This window comes from Calidris pugnax, unplaced genomic scaffold (assembly GCF_001431845.1).
Source record: "Calidris pugnax isolate Ruff unplaced genomic scaffold, ASM143184v1 scaffold220, whole genome shotgun sequence".
In the NCBI taxonomy this organism is placed as follows: Eukaryota; Metazoa; Chordata; class Aves; order Charadriiformes; family Scolopacidae; genus Calidris; species Calidris pugnax.
The window spans coordinates 1,888,559-1,906,656 of NW_015090963.1; the positions used below are offsets into that span (position 1 = coordinate 1,888,559).

Sequence of the window (18,098 nt, forward strand, 5' to 3'; positions counted from 1 at the left end):
CCCCCCCCCCGCAGGGCCCCCTCGCTGCCCCCCCCCCCCGAGCTGCCCCGCCGGGGGGGCCTGGAGCTGGGCGTGGGGTCCCCCCATCCCACCGATGACCCCCAGCCCCCTGCCCTCCTCCCACCCCCATCTTGGGGACGAGCCTCCCCTCCCAGCCCCGGGGCAGAGGAGCGGATGGACTGCGGCCTCGACAGCCCCGAGCCGCCGCAGCCCCCGCCGCCGCCCCCCCCCAACAGCAACTTCATCCGCACGGCGTCCACGGGGGCCCGACCCTGGCAGCCGGAGCCCCGAGCCCCCAACGGGCTCCTCTTCAACAACAACCACGTGGTGGTCAGCAAACCCCTGACGTGGGGCAGCGGGCTGGAGCACGGCTTCTCCGAGCTCAGCATCCCCTGCACGGCGACGCTGGAGCGGACGGAGCGCACGGCCATGCTGCCCGGGCACAGCTCCGTCACCGTGCTGGAGCAGGACGAGGTGCTGCCCTGCCCCGGCTGCTGCCTGGGTCCCTTCAGCTTCGCCTCCGTCTGCCACCGGCCGGCACCCAGCCCGCCCCGCTACCAGAACCTCAACTGCGAGGCCAAGAGCCTCTGCCACGACCGGGGCCACCACCAGAAAGCCTTGGGGCCGGTGTTGGCGGAGCCCAGCCTGAAGCTGCCGGAGGCGCAGTCCTAGTGCCGGGGATCCTTGGGGAGCAGGGATGCGTCCGGCTGCCCCTCGGACCCCCAGCCCTCGGCTGCAGGAGATCGGTGCGTCCGTGCAGTCTGTCCTTGCGTTGGTGGCCCTGGTTGCCCCCGTGCCGTGGCTACCACGGCGCTGCCCAGGCGCTTGGGTGCCCATCCCACTGGGTTTGGCCTCTGGGGGGGGGTCTGTGGGGATCCCTGGGGTGGGCTGGGTCCCTGCTGGGGATTGAAGTGCAATAACACCCCCTCCCCAGGCATACTCCAGCGCTGCAGGGACGGTCCCCCCCCCGTGGGACCCCCAGGGCTTAAACCTTGGGTTGCAGGACCTCCCCTTCCCCGAGGGCTCACATCTTTGCAGGCTCTCATGGAGGGGTGCGCAAGGAGCCTGCCCCCCCGGGAGAACCGGGAGCCCCCCCAGCCCCCCGGGCTGGGGGGTGAGCAGGGGTGGGCTGGGGGAAGGGGGGTCATTGTGTGTGTATGTGTGTTTTAGGGGATCCTGTGGGGCTGGTGGGTGTTCCCATACTGCCCCACAAGCATGGGGAGTGGAGCCGGTCCCTCCCTGGGCTGGCAGAGGGGCAATGCCCCTGGGGCAGTGCACAAGGGAGGATCAGTTGCCAGCGCTGGGGTTGCCCTTGCCCACCAGCTGCCGAGGGCTGGGTGCTGAGCTGGCACGGCGCCTCGCGTCCCCCCCCTGCACACAGGGGCAGGAGCAGGGTGCCGTTCTGGGGGGGGTAAGGGGCCGATGGGGATTTTGGCCAGGCTGCCTGGCCCCTGGCAAGGGTGGGAGCCGGCTTTCCTCCCTCCCGCACAATGCACTGGTGAATGCAGAACTCTTGTGTTTTTTATTATTAATAATAATTGCTAGTAATATATACCCAGCTTATTTAAAGTGTTCAATAAAAACTGAATGTCCTAGCAACCCAGGCTGCCGCTTCTGTCTTTTGGATGCACGTCAGACGCCAGCCCCAAGAGGTTGCATGGTCTTGCCTGGGGCTTCTGGGGAGCCCCTGAGGGACCACAAGCCAGCCTGGCTCAGCCCAAGATCTCAATGTCCCTGAAGCTGAGAATCTCAGTTGAAATGGCTTGGGTGAAATTCCCATTTATTATTTAGGTTCTTTGTGTTCATGCTCTTGAGTCTCTGTTTGCGGTGGTACACAAGGAAGCAAAGAGCAGACAAGCTGTGTCTCTTTATTGCTACAAAGTGGGTTCAGCCAGCGGACAAGACAGAGGAGTGACATGTGCCACCTCCAGAAAGCCTGCCTTTAACACTCTTCAGCTCTTCAAGCAAGCTTGTTCACATAGCAATTAATCAACTATATATGGCACACACGACCCCGTAATAAACTCAGAGCGTCTTCGCCTGGTTGAACATGACTTCCTCTCTTCTTGCCTGGCTGCAATGTTACATCAGGGCTATTTTGCTTAATCTTCGCATGTGCATGTGCGTGGTAACTATTTAAAATCCCCATGACTTGCTTTGCTTTAAAGCGTTAGTCCACTGCACGTGCCGGAGTTGCTTTTGCTTTTAAGAGGCAGCATCGCATCGCACCGTACAATCCTAAAGGTCATTGCTGTACTTTCTAATTAGCACAACAAACCACCAACCACCAGCACAGGCGCCGGATGGTTCAGGCACAGCTTCCTTCTTGGGCGCCCAGGCTTTGCTGGGTTGCCTGAAAGCCAGTGGCCAAGCTGCTCCCAGGATGGGGCCAGGCAGAAAGTCCCAGCTGTGGGGAGGGGACCTGGCTTGGTGTCCCCAGCGCCCACATCCTTGCCTCCTGGCAGCGCAGCTCACTCTGTGCTGGGGATGTCGCATGGCTGAAGGGCTTGCTCTGCTCTGCGGCTGGGCCTTGGCCCCCCACCAGCCCCCATGCTCGGGCAGACCCAGCGTACCCTGTGCAGGTGTGGGGCTGGGATGTGGGGCGCAAACCGCTCTGCTGAAGCGCATCGGGTGGAGGGAAACGGCCACTGCTGCCACCTTCCCCAGCCTTGTGATGCTTGAGCATCGCTGGAAAGGACTTGGGCAGGGGTCTGTGAGAGGGAGTGGGTTGCTCACACGGACGGGACACCTTGGGCAGGGTTGCAGCAAGGCTGAAGCGGAGGCGGTGCGGGGTGCAGGTGCTGCAAGGGAAGGCAGAGGGTGAGGGTGAGGTGTTGCCCAGCCTCCACAGCACACAGCGGGGCTGGGAAGGCAGTTTGCAAAGGGGTTTCCCCCATCTTGCCCCTTTGCTCCAGCACAGCTTGGAGGAGGTCTCTTGAGCTACTGCAGACCAGGGGCTCCTGTGGCAGCGAAGGGATGGAGGCAGGCTCCATCCTGCACAGTCCCTATCCACGGGAGGGGGGTCAACACGCCCCAGGCAGAGGGCCAGGCTCCCTGCTGTTCTCCACGCACACCCCACGGGCCCCACGCACCCCAGGGCTCAGCAGAGGGCACACTCACCTCAGCAGTGCTGGGGCCAGTGGCCATCATGCAATGAAGGGGGAGCTCGGCCCCGCCGCCTTCTCGCAGATCCAGAGGTGCAGGTCGTTGGGACCCTCACACTGGGCAGGTTTGATGTTCCCGCGGCTTATTATGGCACAGGACCCGTTCAACTTCGACTGCCACGGCCTGGATAGGGAAAAGACACATCAGGGGGCTGCCACCACCTCATCCACCACTCCCTGCCAAGGCAGCCGGGGCTGCTGAAGGGCTGCCTCCTGCACGCTCACCCAGGAGGGGTTGAATGCTGCAGTCAGAAGGGGCATCCCCCAGTCCTTCCCTGCTGATTTCATGGCCTGAAGCCTCAGCCGACGCATCCCTGCCCTTCTTCAGGCAGGACTGAGAAACCCCTCTGCAAAAGGTTTGCATCCCCACAGCACCTGGCAGTGGGGAGAGCCCAGTCCTCCCCATGGGTGGGTGGCCAGAGGAGCTGCCCTGGGCCATGGGGTCATGGTGGGGTGCAGCCCCCTACAGCAGGGCTGAGGATGGCAGGGCCAGCAGCAGGCAGGGGCTGGGCACCCAGGACCCAGCCAGACGGGTCTGTTCCTCCCCACTGCTCTCAGACACCGCAAGAGGAAGCTGTGGCGAGGTGGGGAGGGGGTGCACGTGGCGGGGAGGAGCCTGGGACCCTTTGCGAGCGGGAAGGCTCGATTTCCCCTCAAGGAGGGACCAGGGAGGCGCGTGGGGGATAGAGGTGGTGCTCAAACGTTTTGTCTTGACCCCAAATAAAACTTTTGCCCCCTTTCACCGCTTCCTGCCCGCACAAGCCCTGCACGGTCCCCACTCGAGCCTCGGCTTTCCGTTTTCACAGCTTCTGAGCACCATCTCATCACACCACTGCACCCACCTCCCCTCCGTCTCAGCTGCTTTGATGCTCTTTGTCCCCAGTGCTCGTGCCTGGGAGGGGGTACTGGTAGGACTCAAAGTGCTTTCAGAAGCCATGCGGGAGGAGAGAGGGTTTCGGCAAGAGGCTGTGCTGCCGGGTACCTTTCGTAAAGGGAGCCGTCCACCCAGAACCAGGCATCTGAGACTCCGTCTTCACCTGGGTCCCCTTCCTCCAGCCAGCCATAGTCGTACCAGGGCAAGCTGGTCTTCTGCAGCCCAATCCAGTATGGGATGTCTGCATTCCTCAGAAAGGTCTGAGGAAGGAGAAAAGGGCCCTTTAGTGGTCTTTCTACGGCACCTATGTGCTGTGGTGTTTGCAGGGAGTCATCATGTCCCCAAGAAGCCCCTGGGACTGGAGCTCCTTGGGGCAGGACAGCTGAACAGCCCTGGTGTCCTGCTCCAGCTTGGGCAGCATCCAGGGGTGCCAGAGGCTCTCTGCCCCAAGTCCACCACCAGCCATGTGCTCCAGATTTGCACTCTCCAATGTTTCAGAAGGCCGGGGATCCCCAGAGCAATCCTGGCCCACCTGGGGAACCCAGGGATGGATGCATCAGCTCCTGCCTTCACCTCCTCCCAGCACCTTACCGGCACAGTCCAGCGACTCCAGGATTTGGTGATCAGAAGCTGAGAATATTTCTTCTCGCACTCATCTCTGCTGTCCTCCCAGGTCTTCTTCTCCGATGAGATGAAGAGGCATTTGCCCCTGTACAGCAACCAGCCTGAAGGGCAGCAGTCTGGGGACAGGGTCACAACTCAGGTGTTTGCTCAGCCAGAGATGCCCTGGGGGCGACTGGGATCAGCCCCACATGTTCCCAGCAGACATCATAGGCTCAGGCTCTGCTCCAGGCACAGCTTCAGCCTTTGGACCACCCTGTCCCCACCATGTGGCCCAAAAAGCCAGTGCTTGTGCCTTGGCACTGCACCTCTTGAGGGGTGCCAGTCCCCGGGGGCACCCCATCCCTGCTCCACCATCGCCCTACCTATAGCCGTGCAGGAGCGCAGGAGGGCCACGGTGCTCTCGCTGTTGTTGAGCTTCCCCTGTACCTCCTGCATCTCCTTCTCTGTCTTTCCCAGGACCCCCATGACACGTCTCAGCTCGACCTGCAGGCTGCCCAGCTCCAGCTGGCTGCTGTTGCCCTCTTGCCACGCTCGCTGCAGCTCCGCTCTGGCCAACGCCAGCTCCATCCGTGTCTGCTCCAGGCTCTCCTGCCGTGTGCTCACCTCCTGTGAGAGGCGGCCCTGCTCGGCCTCATGCTCACGGGAGGTGTTCTGCAGGCTGCGGGTGACCTGCCAGTCTGGGGAGAAGGTGGGTAAGACGGGGCACAGAGATGGTACAGTCCTGGGTAGGGGGATGTGGGACTGACCCTGACTTGGGTGTAGGACAAGGTGTCTGTGCCGGGTGGGAAAGGATGGGAAAGACATGGCAGGGAAGGAGCTCGGCAGGACCTGGCAAGGCAGGGTGTAGGAACCAGGTTTCCCAGAGAAGTTGTGGATGCCCCATCCCTGGAGGTGTTCAAGACCAGGTTGGATGGGGCTTTGAGCAATCTGGTCTGGTGGGAGGTGTCCCTGCCCATGGCGGGGAGTTGGAATGAGATGATCTTTAAGGTCCCTTCCAACTCAAACCATTCTGTGATTCTAACACAGAGAGCAGGGCAGGGGCAGGGAGGGTGCAGCAATACGAGGCTGGGAGATGCCTGGAAGGGAAGGGAAAGGAGGAGGAGAAACGCAGAATGAGGTGGGGAAGTTGGGGAATGGGAGGCAAGGCCATGCTTCCCAAGGCCAAGGGAGGCGTGGGATGTATCCCATGGTGTGTGAGGGATACAGGCCAGTTTGTGGCAGATGGGGCAGAGGGACCCGGCCACAAGCAGGGTACACAGGCATGCCTGCGTTAACCCCGAGCTCTCCCCCATTCAGTCATGGCAACCTGCCCCAGCCCAGCTGCCTCCCTCTCCCCATGCTGCCCAGCCACCCCCAGCCCCAGAAGGTAGCAGGCAGGTCGCCAGCAGCCCCACAAGGATGCACCACTGCCGGGACCAGCGCCCTGCAAGACACAACCGACCAGAGGCATCACCCAGTGAGCTGGGAAACCCCTGGCAGCCCCCAGACCTCCTGCCTGTGGGCAGCAAAGTGGCAGCGTGATGGCACAGGTGGCAGAGTGTGAGTGCTTCCTCTCTTCAAGGATGGCAGCAGGAACACACCCTGAAACACCACCCACTCCCCGCAACCTCCCTTGGTCCCCTGGGCTCCAGCTGGTCACTCACCTGGGCTGGGCTGAGCCCCGTCCCCATCCTGCGCCGCTGGTGATGGCTCTGTATTCTCATAGGGGCTCTCCGCCTCATCCATGCCCAGGGCTGTTGGGGAAGGCAGGGGAGAGTGTCTGAGCCCCCCGGGATGGGTATGGCGGGGCTACCATGAGGAGGTCCTACGGGCTCTCACCTGCCTCCAGCGCCTGGCTGGCCATGCTCCGGCCCCCCATCACCTTGGCAAACCTCAGGTCAGCATAAACCACGCTCTGGGCCATGTGGGCTAGTGCCGGGCAAGCCCTGAGCCCTGCTGACTCCCTCTCTGACCTCGGGATGCCTTTCTGGGATGGTCCTGCTCCCCGGCGATTGCGTCGTCTCTCAGAGGTGCAAAGGAGAAGTGCAGCCAACGTCTGCAGAAGCAGAAGTTTGCTCTAAGATGCAGCAGATGGGACCAGCGAGGCACAGCTGCAGGGACCAGTACTATCTTCATTGGTCCCAGCACCACCGGCCCGTCCCCTCCCACGCCCCGAAAGTGCTCATGGTCGCCCTGGGTACACATGGCACCAGGGCAGCATGGCCTGACGTCAGGGGGGTAACCGAGCAAGGATGGACACAAATTCTGGGCCAGGAGTGAGCTAGGGGAGAGCAGGCCGAACATGGACACAGGAGCACATTGCCCTGTGGAGGCCTGGAGTTCTTCATGGGTGCAGATTTCCTCTCCCAACCTCTGTTAATGGGAAATTGCCTATGATGTACCTTGTCCTGCTGCCTCTCTTCCTTTCCCTCGTCCCCTCCTAGAAGACCCCAGCTTCGGTGTCTCTCCAAACTCCCCTCCAGAGATTTGCATACACCAGTGACACCAGCTTTGTCTTCTCTTCCCCAGACTACAACCCCAACACTCGTAGTGACTCCTCCTCAGTCCCAACCTCCAGCCCCTCAACATCTCAGAGGCCTCTACTGAACTGCATCCAGAGAAAGGCGGGTTTCAGAAGGGGAACTGATTTGAGGAACAGCTGGGGCCATCTGGACACAGCCAGTTCCTAGGACAGGTGTGCAGGGATGCTGCTGGAGCACAGCATTGCAAGGCTGCTCTCCCATCACATCTGCAAGAGGAGGGGAAGCCCTCCATCACTGGTGAAAGGCAAAAATCACACCCAGCATCAAAGGGGGTAGGAAGGAGGTTTGGAAAACTAAAGGTTGAGAACCTTCCACCCAATCCCCAGGAAGAAGATGGAGCACGTCCTCCCTGTCACACAGTGGTCCAGGGCCAGGGAGGACATGGTGGTGGCTGTGGGGAGCCCAGCAGGATTTTCCAAGGGCGAGAGACCCCTGCCCGACCTGCCTGCCTGCTGCTGTGTGACCACTGAGCTGGAGATGAGGGGAGTGCAATAGGGACCATTTCTCATGACCCTTTGAGGTTTGGGACATGGTCCACTGGGGTCTCCTTGCTGGTAGAGTGGGGAGACATGGCCAGGAACAGGGGAGAAGAGCAAGAGCTCACGCTGCAATGCGGAAACCCCGTTTAGGCGCTAAGGCAAATATCTCTGCACAGCAGCAATGCTCAAACCCCGGAACAGAGCACAGAGAGGGGGAACCTCCATCCAACGTGGGGCCAGCCCCAGAGCCACCAGTTCCCACATGGAAGCCAGCTCTGCTCTCCCCCGACCAAGGGATTTTGGGTCGATTCTGGGTAGTCTGAGCCCTGCGGTTCTGCCCAGCACCCCGAGCCCAAGCTGCACTGCCCCAACATCATCCCAGGGGACCCTGAGCAGTTTTGGGGCGTGGAAGGGGACAGGATGGCGGTACCAGGGACCAATGGCAGGGCGCCGGCCCCCGTTTCTGTGCTTTCCACCTCTCATCTGCCGCACCTCTCAGCAAACTTCTGCTTCTGCAGAAACCAGGCACACTTCTCCTTTGCAGCCCCGAGAGAGGGGGCAAGTGCAGCTTAGCAGGAACCTCCAAGACAACCCAAGGCATGGCCCAGAGCGTGGTCTATGCCGACCTGAAGTTTGCCACGGCTCCCCAGCTCCCTGCCCCCGCCGGCCCCACAGCCCCCGATGAGGATGACAGCCCCTATGAGAACGTGCCGCTGGGGCCAGTGCCCGTGGAGCCCACTCCAGGTGAGAGCCCAGCAGTGGCCACCACCGCGGGGATGCCCTGGGTGCAGGGTGGGCAGCATGTGGTAACAGTGGGACCACGGGGTGACACCCGTGGGCGGTCATCTCTTGCAGGTCGCTGGCCCCGGCGTTGGCGTGTGCCTGCAAGGCTGCTGGCAGGCAGCCTGCTGCTGCTGCTGCTGCTGCTGCTGGTGACCACGGTGGCCCTGGGGGCTTGCTGTGAGTCGGGGTGAGGGTGTTGGGGCATGGGGCAGTTTGAGAGGGGGCAGCTTGGGAAAGGGAGGGGGGAGCACCGGGAGCAGGTTTGGGGCTGGATGAGGACCAGAATGCTTGGGGGCTTGTATGGGCTGTGGGGTGCCTAGGGCTGGGGGAGGGCTTGGGGCTGGTGGTGCGGGGGTGGTTGCAGGCTCTTGCATGGCCACCCTGAGCTGCTCCTTATCTGTCTGCACTGCTTACCACTGCCTTCCCCTTCCCTCCCACTGCACTCACTTCCCTTCCCCTCTGCTCTCCCTCCCCTTACCCTCCATTTGCCTTCCCCTTGCTTCCTATTACTTTCCTTTTCCCTTCCCATTGTCTCCCATTGCCTCCTTTTGACTTCCCACTGCCTTGCCTTTCCTACCCATTGCCTTTCCATTCCCTTCCATCCCCTCCCCTTGCCATCCTTGGGGCTGCCTTGTCCTCCCCATGGCCTGGACGTGCCCACCCTGCCCCCTGCGCAGGGTCAGTTCCACGTCCCCCTGCCCAGGACTGTCCCACCCTGTTGCCCCAGCTCATCCACCTTCTCCCCAGACTGGCAGGTCACCCGCAGCCTGCAGAACACCTCCCGTGAGCATGAGGCCGAGCAGGGCCGCCTCTCACAGGAGGTGAGCACACGGCAGGAGAGCCTGGAGCAGACACGGATGGAGCTGGCGTTGGCCAGAGCGGAGCTGCAGCGAGCGTGGCAAGAGGGCAACAGCAGCCAGCTGGAGCTGGAGAGCCTGCAGAAGAAGATGCAGGAGGTGCAGGCGAAGCTCATCAGCAGCGAGAGCACAGTGAGCAGCCTGCGTGCCTGTGTGAACACAGGTAGGACCATGGCGGGGTGGGGGGGACAGGCAGCCATGCTGCTGGGGGGATGTGGGGGCCAGTCCCAGCCAGGATGGTGCCCCCCTGAGTGCCCATCGGAGGGTGAGAGCCTGAGCCATGTCCCCGCCCCCAGAGTGCTGCCCCTTGGGCTGGGTGCTCTACAAGAACGTCTGCCTCTTTATCTCGGGGGAGAAGAAGAGCTGTCAGCAAAGCTGTCAAGACTGCAGAGATAAAGGTGCTCGGCTGCTGGTCCAAGGCAAATGGAACTCATGGAACATGCCGGTATAGAGCAGGGGGGCTGCGGCACCGCGCAGGGTCGAGGAGATGGTGTGGCTGGGCAGACCCCCCCACTAGGGTCAGCAGCATCTGTGGAGGTGCTGGGATGGCACAGCGAGCCCCGGGTTCCCACCCTGCAGGCTATGGGGACGAGCACAGCTGGTGGTGGAACTCCTGGGCCCCAGCCACGGGGCAGGCGGTCAACAGCTTCTCTCCCCCCAGGATATTATGAAAGGATCTAGTGCCCTTTACTGGATTGGAACAAAAATTCCTTCTGACATCAAGTGGTATGTTATCTGGCACGACAGCAAGCGGTTGTAAACGCAGCAGTCCTTGGCACAAGCACCTGCCCTTTAACCATGTCAGGGAGGTACCGTTTCATCCCTGTGAGACCCACTCTGGCAGAGGGGTTGATGCTTCAGCAAACGGGGAGGTGGGGGGGAGGGGGGGGTTGGGCAAAGCCCAGATGTGGGGTGCATTGCTGGATGTTCAAGTGGCAGAGCAGGAGGCTGGGGGAAGGAACGTGGCCATTTCCTCATACTGGTCCCAGTGCCAGGTGCCCTCCCTGCCCCAGCAGCACTGGGACCTGTGGGAAGGGGTGTCCACGGTGAGGATGCTGTCACTGCTTCTCTGAGACGTGCCCTCTCTTCCTAGGTGTCACTCTAGTGGAGCAATGTGTGAGCTGCTAACAACTAACAGGAAAGCAGACAATTATAAATGGAAGCTGTACCAGTGGATCTGCGAGAAACCCCCAGAGTTGACCACCGCATCCAAGAGCCTTCGTCCTCTCCTGGACAAGGCCTGATAGTGCTGCCACCCCACTCCATCACAGGACCCGAGGACAGGAGCTGGGGATGTGCCCCAAGACCCTCTCCCCTCTGCACACGCGTTGCCTCAACCATGTTGCAAAGTGCTGGGAAGGCATGTGTGTATTTTAAAGCAAGGCTCATGGAAAAAAAGATCTCCTTCCCCTCTCTCACATTCATGCATACACTTATACTACCTTGCACCGGCCCTCTGTGTGTCCACGTGTGCCTTGGCCAGCACAGCTCGCAATGACCTCAGCCAGTGCAGCTCCCTCCGTGGGGCACTGATGGCAGGGATGTGCCCTTTGCTTTTCCTTGGAGCTGGGGGACGACAGCACCATTGGTGTCCCCAAGCTGGCTTTGGGGAGTCCAGTGGATTTACTGCTTGTCCCTTCCCTCAGCAACCACAGCCCCCATCCTGCCCTTTCTCCTGCCTCCATCACCTTGGGGCTTGGGGCTTGGGGCTTGGGTCTGGGCCTTGCCTGCGGGGGTGCAGGCAGTGGAGCCATCAGCATGAGAATCTGCTGGGGAGCCCTGAGACCATGTGGGACATGGGGGAGCACTGAGGAGCTCTGAGACCATGGGGGGAAAAGGGGTGCACTGAAGAACCCGGAGACCCTGGGGGGTGAATAAGGGAGCTCTGGGGCCATGGGGGAAATGGGGGTGCAGTGAAGATCCCCAATATCATGGAAGGCAAATGAGGGAGACCTGAGGCCATGAGAAGAAAGTTGGGGTGCAGCGAGGCGCCTTAAGACAGTGGGAGAGAGGGGAGAGCACTGGGGAGGCTTGGGGACACGTGGGAAAAGGGAGGCCCCTGCCACCACAGGGGAAAGACCCCTAAGACCTGAGCGGCACCTGAGCTGCTGGGCGATGTGATGAGGCACCCCTGTCCATGACCCAGCTGGGGTGAGTGGGGGAGTCTAGGGGCAGCACTGATCCTCCCTGTCTCGCTCAGTGTTTCTGCAGAAAGGCACTTTTCAGACAGGTGGGTGAGGTGGGAACCACGTTTTTCAGCTGGATGTGGGCAGCTCCTGGGAGCGGAGATGTAGAAGGAGGCTGGTGGAGCCGCCCCACAGCATGGTGAGGCTGGGAGGTTGGAACGGGACTGTGGGAGATCCCCTACAATCTCAGTTATCGTGCAAAACAAAGACCTGTTGTGTCTGGCTTGTCCTGGGAAGAGCAGACTCCCTGCCCCTGAAGCCCTTGTGATCTGGTCACCACTGTCCACAGTGACATTGGGCTCTGCCACCCCAAAGGACAAACTGCTGACTTCTGTCCAGCCTCTGGTTTGTTGGTCCACTGTTCAGCATGCCTGCTTGCTTGCCCATCTTGATGCCTGGGGTTTGTCCTCCCTTCGCAGCTGGGGGTATCACCCTTTCCCCCATCCAAAATCAGCAGGTTCCCACCAGCAATTCCTCCAGGTGCTTCTGAACACTGGTCTTGCCCTCCAGTATACCAGCTGGAAAAGGGAATTGCCGACACCCCCCTGCAGCCCTGCCGCCATCCAGGTTTCCACCCACCACCTCCTCTTCTCCCGGCCACGTCTCCCTACTCTGCCAGCAAGCAGACTATGGGAAAACATGTTCCAGACCTCAAAGGTTCATGATAAATGGCCCCCATTGCTCTCCTCTGATCCACAGGCCAGTGTTCCCACAGCAGCAGGCAGGACAGACAGGCATCACCGGCTCATGGTGAATTCTGCCTTGGCTTTCCCTATCCAGCAGCATGTCCTCCCTGTGCCTGGACCATCACATGCCTGGGAGGATGTGTTCCACCTTCTTCCTGTGATAAAGGCTTGGAGAACAAAGCTCAGCTCTGGGACAGCCTCCATCACACAGCTTCACAAGATGTAGGAGGCACCTCCCAAACTAGCTTCAACAGAGGTGAGCAGGGTTTGGTACCAGCATCCCCTCCCTGGTTCAGGGGAGCTGGGGCTGGAGGGCAGGGGCTGGGGGGGTAAGCGTGAGCATGAGTGTGGAACACAGAAATACAGTCTCATTTCCATAAGTCTTGTTTTAAAATGCAGACACCTTCTTTCCCAAGCTATAGCTGAGGTGACATGTGGCTGTGCAAGATGGGAGGGTGTCTTTGATGTGCACCACCCCGGTAGGAGTGACCCTGCTCAGGGGGCAAGGTGGGCATATCCAGGCCATGAGAAGGACAAGGCAGCCCCAAGGATGGCAAGGGGAGGGGATGGAAGGGAATGGAAAGGCAATGGGTAGGAAAGGCAAGGCAATGGGAGGGAAGGGGGAGGCAGTGGTAGGCAGTGCAGGCAGATGGGGGGTAGCTTGGGGTGTCCATGCAAGAGGCAGCAACCACCTCTGGACCACCAGCCCCAGGCAACCCCCAACCCTAACAACCCCCCAACACCCCAGCCCTTGCCCAGCCCCAAATTGGCTCCTGGTGCCTCCCCTCAAACTGGCCCCCACTTCACGGCCCTCACCTCGACTCACACAAGCCCCCAGGGCCACTGTGGCCACCACCAGCAGCAGCAGCAGGCTACCTGTCAGTAGTCCTGTGAGGATATACCAACACCGGGGTCAGCAATCTACAAGAGATGACCACCCACCCACAGGCATTACCCTGTGGTCCTACTACCACCATCCTCTGCCCGCCCTGCACGCAGGGCATCCCCATGGTGGTGGCCACTGCTGGGTTCTCACCTGGGTTGGACTCCATGGCCACTGGCCCCGGCAGCACGTTCTCACAGGGGCTGTGGTCCTCATCAGGGGCTGTGGGGCAGGTGGGGGCGGTGAGCAGGGGTGCCATGGCAAACTTCAGGTCAGCATAGATCACTTTCTGGGTGATGTGGGTGGGTGCTACCTTGGGTGGCAGAATTTCGGGGACTCGGGGCTGCCTTGTTCCACTGCGGTCAGCTGGCAGGCTGTGGCCGAGACCACATGAGGTGGAGCCACTTCTTCATGTGCAGAAAAGCAGAAGTAGTTACTTTATTTGGAAAGTTTTATTTCTGAGGCTGCTCTCGGTTTGGGGGTTGGGGGGGTGAATGAGCTCCATCCCGGGCAGTATGCCTTGCATCCACCCCTCCGAACTGGAAGGACCCCCAAGACCTGTGTGTACTGGCCACAGCAGGGCCATGCTGCCCCATGCATCACCCTCCACATCCCAGCCCTTGCTCAGGAGACAGGATGCAGTGACTGTGATGTCTTGGTCCTTCACATGCACCAGGAGAGACTCCCAGGGATGTCCAAGCTGGAGCTGCATGCTGCTGGCATAACCCAGAGGTGATCTATATCAATACCAAAACAGCCCCCAGGACCAAATCGCTCCAAGCCAAGCCTCAGCAAGCCTTCTAGGCTCTCATACATCACCCAGCCTCAAAGCAAAATGAAGGTGTATGCTGTGACGTCCTCAGAATGTACAGAGACCGCAAGACAAGCTGCTACCCAGTCCAAGCCCTCCACAGCACCGCAAAGGCAAAGCGTCACCTCTCAGCTGCCTTTCCTGAGAAGCACAAAACCCAGACAGCCACCATGATCAGAATCCCCAGAGCTTTGGGGGACTTGCTCCAGCCTACACAGGAGCTTCTCCATGCTGCCACCCAGCCATGAGGACGCTTGGGTCAATGCTGGCTCCCAGACACTTCCTTCAGTGCTGTGGCAGCCATCATTTCCCACCAGGCAGCGATGCAACCGAATCAGTGAGCTGGAGGATGCACCTCCATCCCACCACCCTCATCCCCCAAAGCCAGCCACAGCATCCAAGTGCCAGAGTTTATTGGCAAAGTGCAGAGATCCAGGGGGCCTAAAGCAGTCTGACTGAGGAGGTAGCGGCACCTGAGAATGCCCACACACTGGGAAGAGGGTGGTGGGACAGGCTGGAGGTCCCCGTGGTCATCAGGGTCCCACACAGGTGTAGGTGGTGTTTCCCCAGAGGAAGGCGGGGGATGAGGAGCGGAGCCACTGCAGGGTGGCTGCGTTCTGCTCACAGACCCAGCCGAGGGCTTCATTGCACCAGCCTCCTGACAGCCCCGAGCTTGAGAGCCTGCCACAGGCCAGGAAGGAGCTGGTGGACCGCTGGATTGGGAAGAGTCTAGAAGGAGAGAGTGGGCTGAGATGGGCTGGGATGGGATGGAATTGCTGGGGTTATCCCAGCAGCAGCTCCTCCAGACAGGGACCAGAGGCTGCACAGAGAAGCTTGCTGCATAAAGAAGCTCTGGGGACCAAGCTCACCCTCCCCAATGGAGCTTTGTCCCCTGCCATCCCCCTCCGAATTAGGAAAAATGCTCTGATGCCCCCTAACCCTACCTCTGCCTGTTTGACATGCAGCCCCCAGCCCCATCATGCACGCAGCACCCCCAGGTCCCTCCTGGCAGGGCTCACCACCAGCTGCACCAAGCAAAGCCTGGGAACCTGCTTTTGGGGGACCATCCCAGCCCCTCACCCAGGCAGGGTGTGGGCACCAGGGACGGGCCCTGGCAGTACTCCCTTCCCTAAAATGCTCCACTGCAGCCCTGGGAAGACCAGAGATAGCCAAAATATGGAGCACATCTCCGGCCTGCCAGTGGGCTGCCTGTCCCCCTGTCCCGATGTTGGACCCACAGCAGCCCTGGCTGTGGACAAGCTGACAGCCTCACCCCTGCAGCGTGGTGCCATCCAGCCACTTCCAGTCAGACCTGGAGTTGTCTCGCTTCAACCCCACGTGGAAGGATTCCATGTTGGCTGTGCGCAGCAGGAAAGCCTAGCACAGGAGAGGACCGTCATGAGCTCCCTTTCTGGGGACACCCAGCCCCAGCTACACAATTAGTGGTGGGGGCTGCACAGTTCAAGCACAGCATCGCCGTCTCCCTGCCCGGGGGCTTGGCTCAGCTTTGGGCCCCTTGGCCAGAGCCAGAGGGCTGAGACGATGCTGCTGATGGCTGGGTGACTGCTGAGGGACCTTGAGGTGGTCACCAAGGCAGCCCAACACCCGCGGGGAGTCAGACAGGCCTGGCAAGGTGCACTCACCAGGGTGGTGTTGGCTCGGATGGTGACCAGCTGTGCCCCTCTGGAGCAGCAGTCATCCCTGCTCTGCTCCCAGGTCTTTTTGGCAGAGGAGAAATAGTAGCAGCGCCCCGCATCCCAGAGCCAGCCGGTCGGGCAGAACTGGCATCGCCCTGCACACCAGAAACTCAGCCTGTGGGAGCAGCTGGGACAGGGCAGCTGCCTCCAGCCCCCAGCCCAAGGGACAGGAGGGTGACAAGGGGCAGCCAGGGTGCCAACTAACCCAGCACACTCCTATGGCTACCCGGTGGAGAGGACCCTCTGCTTGCCCTTGCTCTGGAGCCCAGCTCCCCCATCCCAACCCCAGCTCCCCAGCGGGACCCCAGGGGAGATGGGCTGGTTACAGGAAGGTGCTGGCATCAGGCAAGTGGGTCAGGAAGGGGAGCTCCAGGTTTGGGAGAGTGATACAAATATCATTTGCAAGAGCTGAGAGTTCAGTCAAAATTTCAGTTTCACCAGAGGCTGGTCGAAAGACAGCACCCAATGGCATCTGGCACACGGATGTTGGTGGCAGCTGTGAGCCTGGTGCATGCCCAGGAGATGCTGAGCTGCTCTGGGGTCATCTCTCCCGAAGGGATCCCAGCAGCGCAGCCTGATCAGCAGCACCAGGGCAGCTCTCCATGTCACGAGCCAGGGGACAGGCAGCAAGGGTGAAGGGAGACTCGTCAGGGGGAACATCCTGGAGTAGAGACAGATCCTGCCTCTTGAAAGGAGCAGCCAGCCCAAACCTTGACCAGGAGCCCACTGGGCTCTTACCTCGCATTGTCTGTTGCCCGTAGCTGGGGCTCTCCTCCATGCTCCAGGGACCATGGGCACAGCTCGCCTGTTGTCCTAAATCTACAGAAGAGCACAGGAGTGTCCTTGCTAGCTCCCAGCAGCAGCCAGTGCCCTCTCCCTGCAGCTGAGGGTGTCCCCCTCTTTAGGTGACCTGCCAGCCAAGCCCGCTGAGGTCCCTGTGGCTTTTGCTGTGCTTGGGAGCCCATCACATGACAAGCTTTCGGGGAAAGCGCTTCTGCCTTTTGGTTTCAGTGTCACCACTCTCTCTCATGTCTTTATTTCGTTGCCATGCAATGGAGCAGGATGCCCCAGTGCCTCCCCGAGCCCACGCTGTCCCCCCACCATCCTCCTCCAGCCTGGCAGGTGAGGTCTTGCCTCACCAGTTTTCCTGCTTGCCCCAGGATCCATAACACCCTCAACTCCAAGCCGGAGGGCCCAGCTCCATGGCCAAGCTCTAACTCTGTCTGCTGGTACATGGGCCCCGTGGTGCCAACCCCCTGACCCCAAGACCCCAGCTGAAGATGTCCAAGCACAAATGGGTACTCACAGTGGAAGCTCAAGGCAACGAGGATGATTTGTGCCAGCAGGAGCATCAGGGAGAAGAGACCCAGGCTGAGGGCTGCCCAGCACCAGGGAAACCGCACCGGCTGCTGACGAGCTGAGAAAGGGAGTTAGCTTCAGTCCTGGGGGCTTGGTGGGGACCACCCAGCTGGGAGAGGTCTGTGAACCCTGGGCAGGTTCTCAGGAGGCAGCTGGGGAACCCAGGAAGAGAGAGAAGGAAGGAGAGCCCATTTGCAGCACCTTGACCCTCCTTGAAGTTGTCTCCCTGCAGACAGCGCTTGGCACAGAGGGGCAGAGAGCAGAGCGTGGGGTCCCTGTGTGTGCCGGTGGCACTGGGGTGGCAGTGGGCATCCTCTGCCCTTGGGACCCTTTAGCCCTCCACCCCAAGAGAAGGCAGTCTGCAAGAGGGCTGAAGAGGAGCTGTATTGGAGAAGATACCCAAAAGGAGGGAGCGAGGGGAACAGGGCTGGGGGAACGGCTCTGCAGAGGTCAAGGGGCTGCGGGAGGGTAGGGGACCCACCAGGAGAGTTGGGGTGCCAGGGGCAGGGAGTGGCGTGCCATTACCTGGTGTGGGGGGAAAGCGCAGGTCGGCATACGTGACCCCCTCTTCCATCTCTCCCTCAGTCTCTCGCTCTGCACCCCACAGGGGAAGCAGCAACCCCCTCCCAGCCCCCTTTAGCAGCCGGGCGTGACGCGAAATGGAAAGTGTCATTTCCTGGCTGGGTCCCCAGGGGCACCACCTGGGTCACAACCCTGGGGGGGACTCACAGTGTTGACACCAACTGGGTTGAGGAGGAACCCCAGCCAGGCTGGCACCCAGGCGTTCCCCTCCTGAGGGAACCCCGCACCCCTGGCTTTCAGGGCAGCGAGTGGTGGGGACGGGTACCAGCTCAGATGTGGGGCCAGGGCTGCGCCGGGCAGCCCAGTCGAGGCTGCTGCCCACTGCCACCACCCCTTGGTGCTGAGCAGATCCCTTCTGGGGACTGTGTGGGGGAATCTGGTCATCCTTAGAGAGCAGGACTCAGGGCCCTGTCCTTCATCCCCAGGCTCTGTGCTCTCAGAGCAGCAAGTCCACAGCCTTGTGTTTCCTCAGATGTGGTGTCTGCTGCCTTTTTTTTGCATGGGGCTGCAGCTGCATCTCGTCCTTGGAAAGCAGGTGTGGGGGGATGGGGTGCCCTTTCCCCTCCTCGAGCCTTTAGGGGACCTAAAAAA

At 60.9% G+C, this 18,098-nt stretch overlaps 4 protein-coding genes across 4 annotated transcripts in view; 2 read left to right on the forward strand and 2 right to left on the reverse strand.

Annotated features, from left to right (window-relative positions):
- The window catches only part of TESK1 (testis-specific kinase 1), a 12,648-nt gene extending 11,045 nt beyond the window's left edge, over positions 1-1,603 (forward strand). Inside the window, exon 12 of the mRNA XM_014952456.1 lies at positions 35-1,603. Coding sequence (XP_014807942.1) covers positions 35-672 — 638 coding nt within the window. The 3' untranslated portion in view covers positions 673-1,603. The remainder of the gene's footprint in view (positions 1-34) is intronic.
- Positions 1,604-3,146: 1,543 nt separating this feature from the next.
- Positions 3,147-6,586, reverse strand: CD72 (CD72 molecule). The gene is made up of 6 exons (XM_014952457.1): positions 6,481-6,586; positions 6,306-6,395; positions 5,025-5,339; positions 4,630-4,778; positions 4,147-4,298; positions 3,147-3,288 (listed from the first exon to the last, which is right to left on the reverse strand). Exons 1-6 carry the CDS (start codon positions 6,563-6,565, stop codon positions 3,147-3,149), a joined length of 933 nt encoding a protein of 310 aa, XP_014807943.1. The 5' UTR covers positions 6,566-6,586.
- Positions 6,587-8,262: 1,676 nt separating this feature from the next.
- LOC106894034 (B-cell differentiation antigen CD72-like) lies at positions 8,263-10,547 on the forward strand. Its single transcript, XM_014952458.1, has 5 exons — positions 8,263-8,407; positions 9,194-9,466; positions 9,600-9,748; positions 9,965-10,029; positions 10,397-10,547. Exons 1-5 carry the CDS (start codon positions 8,263-8,265, stop codon positions 10,545-10,547), a joined length of 783 nt encoding a protein of 260 aa, XP_014807944.1.
- A 3,855-nt stretch (positions 10,548-14,402) lies between these two features.
- Positions 14,403-17,499, reverse strand: LOC106894053 (killer cell lectin-like receptor subfamily G member 1). Its single transcript, XM_014952484.1, has 6 exons — positions 17,451-17,499; positions 16,873-16,983; positions 16,305-16,385; positions 15,513-15,661; positions 15,143-15,246; positions 14,403-14,598 (listed from the first exon to the last, which is right to left on the reverse strand). The coding sequence occupies exons 1-6, from the start codon at positions 17,497-17,499 to the stop codon at positions 14,403-14,405; spliced, it is 690 nt and encodes a 229-aa protein (XP_014807970.1).
- Between the last annotated feature and the right edge of the window lie 599 nt (positions 17,500-18,098).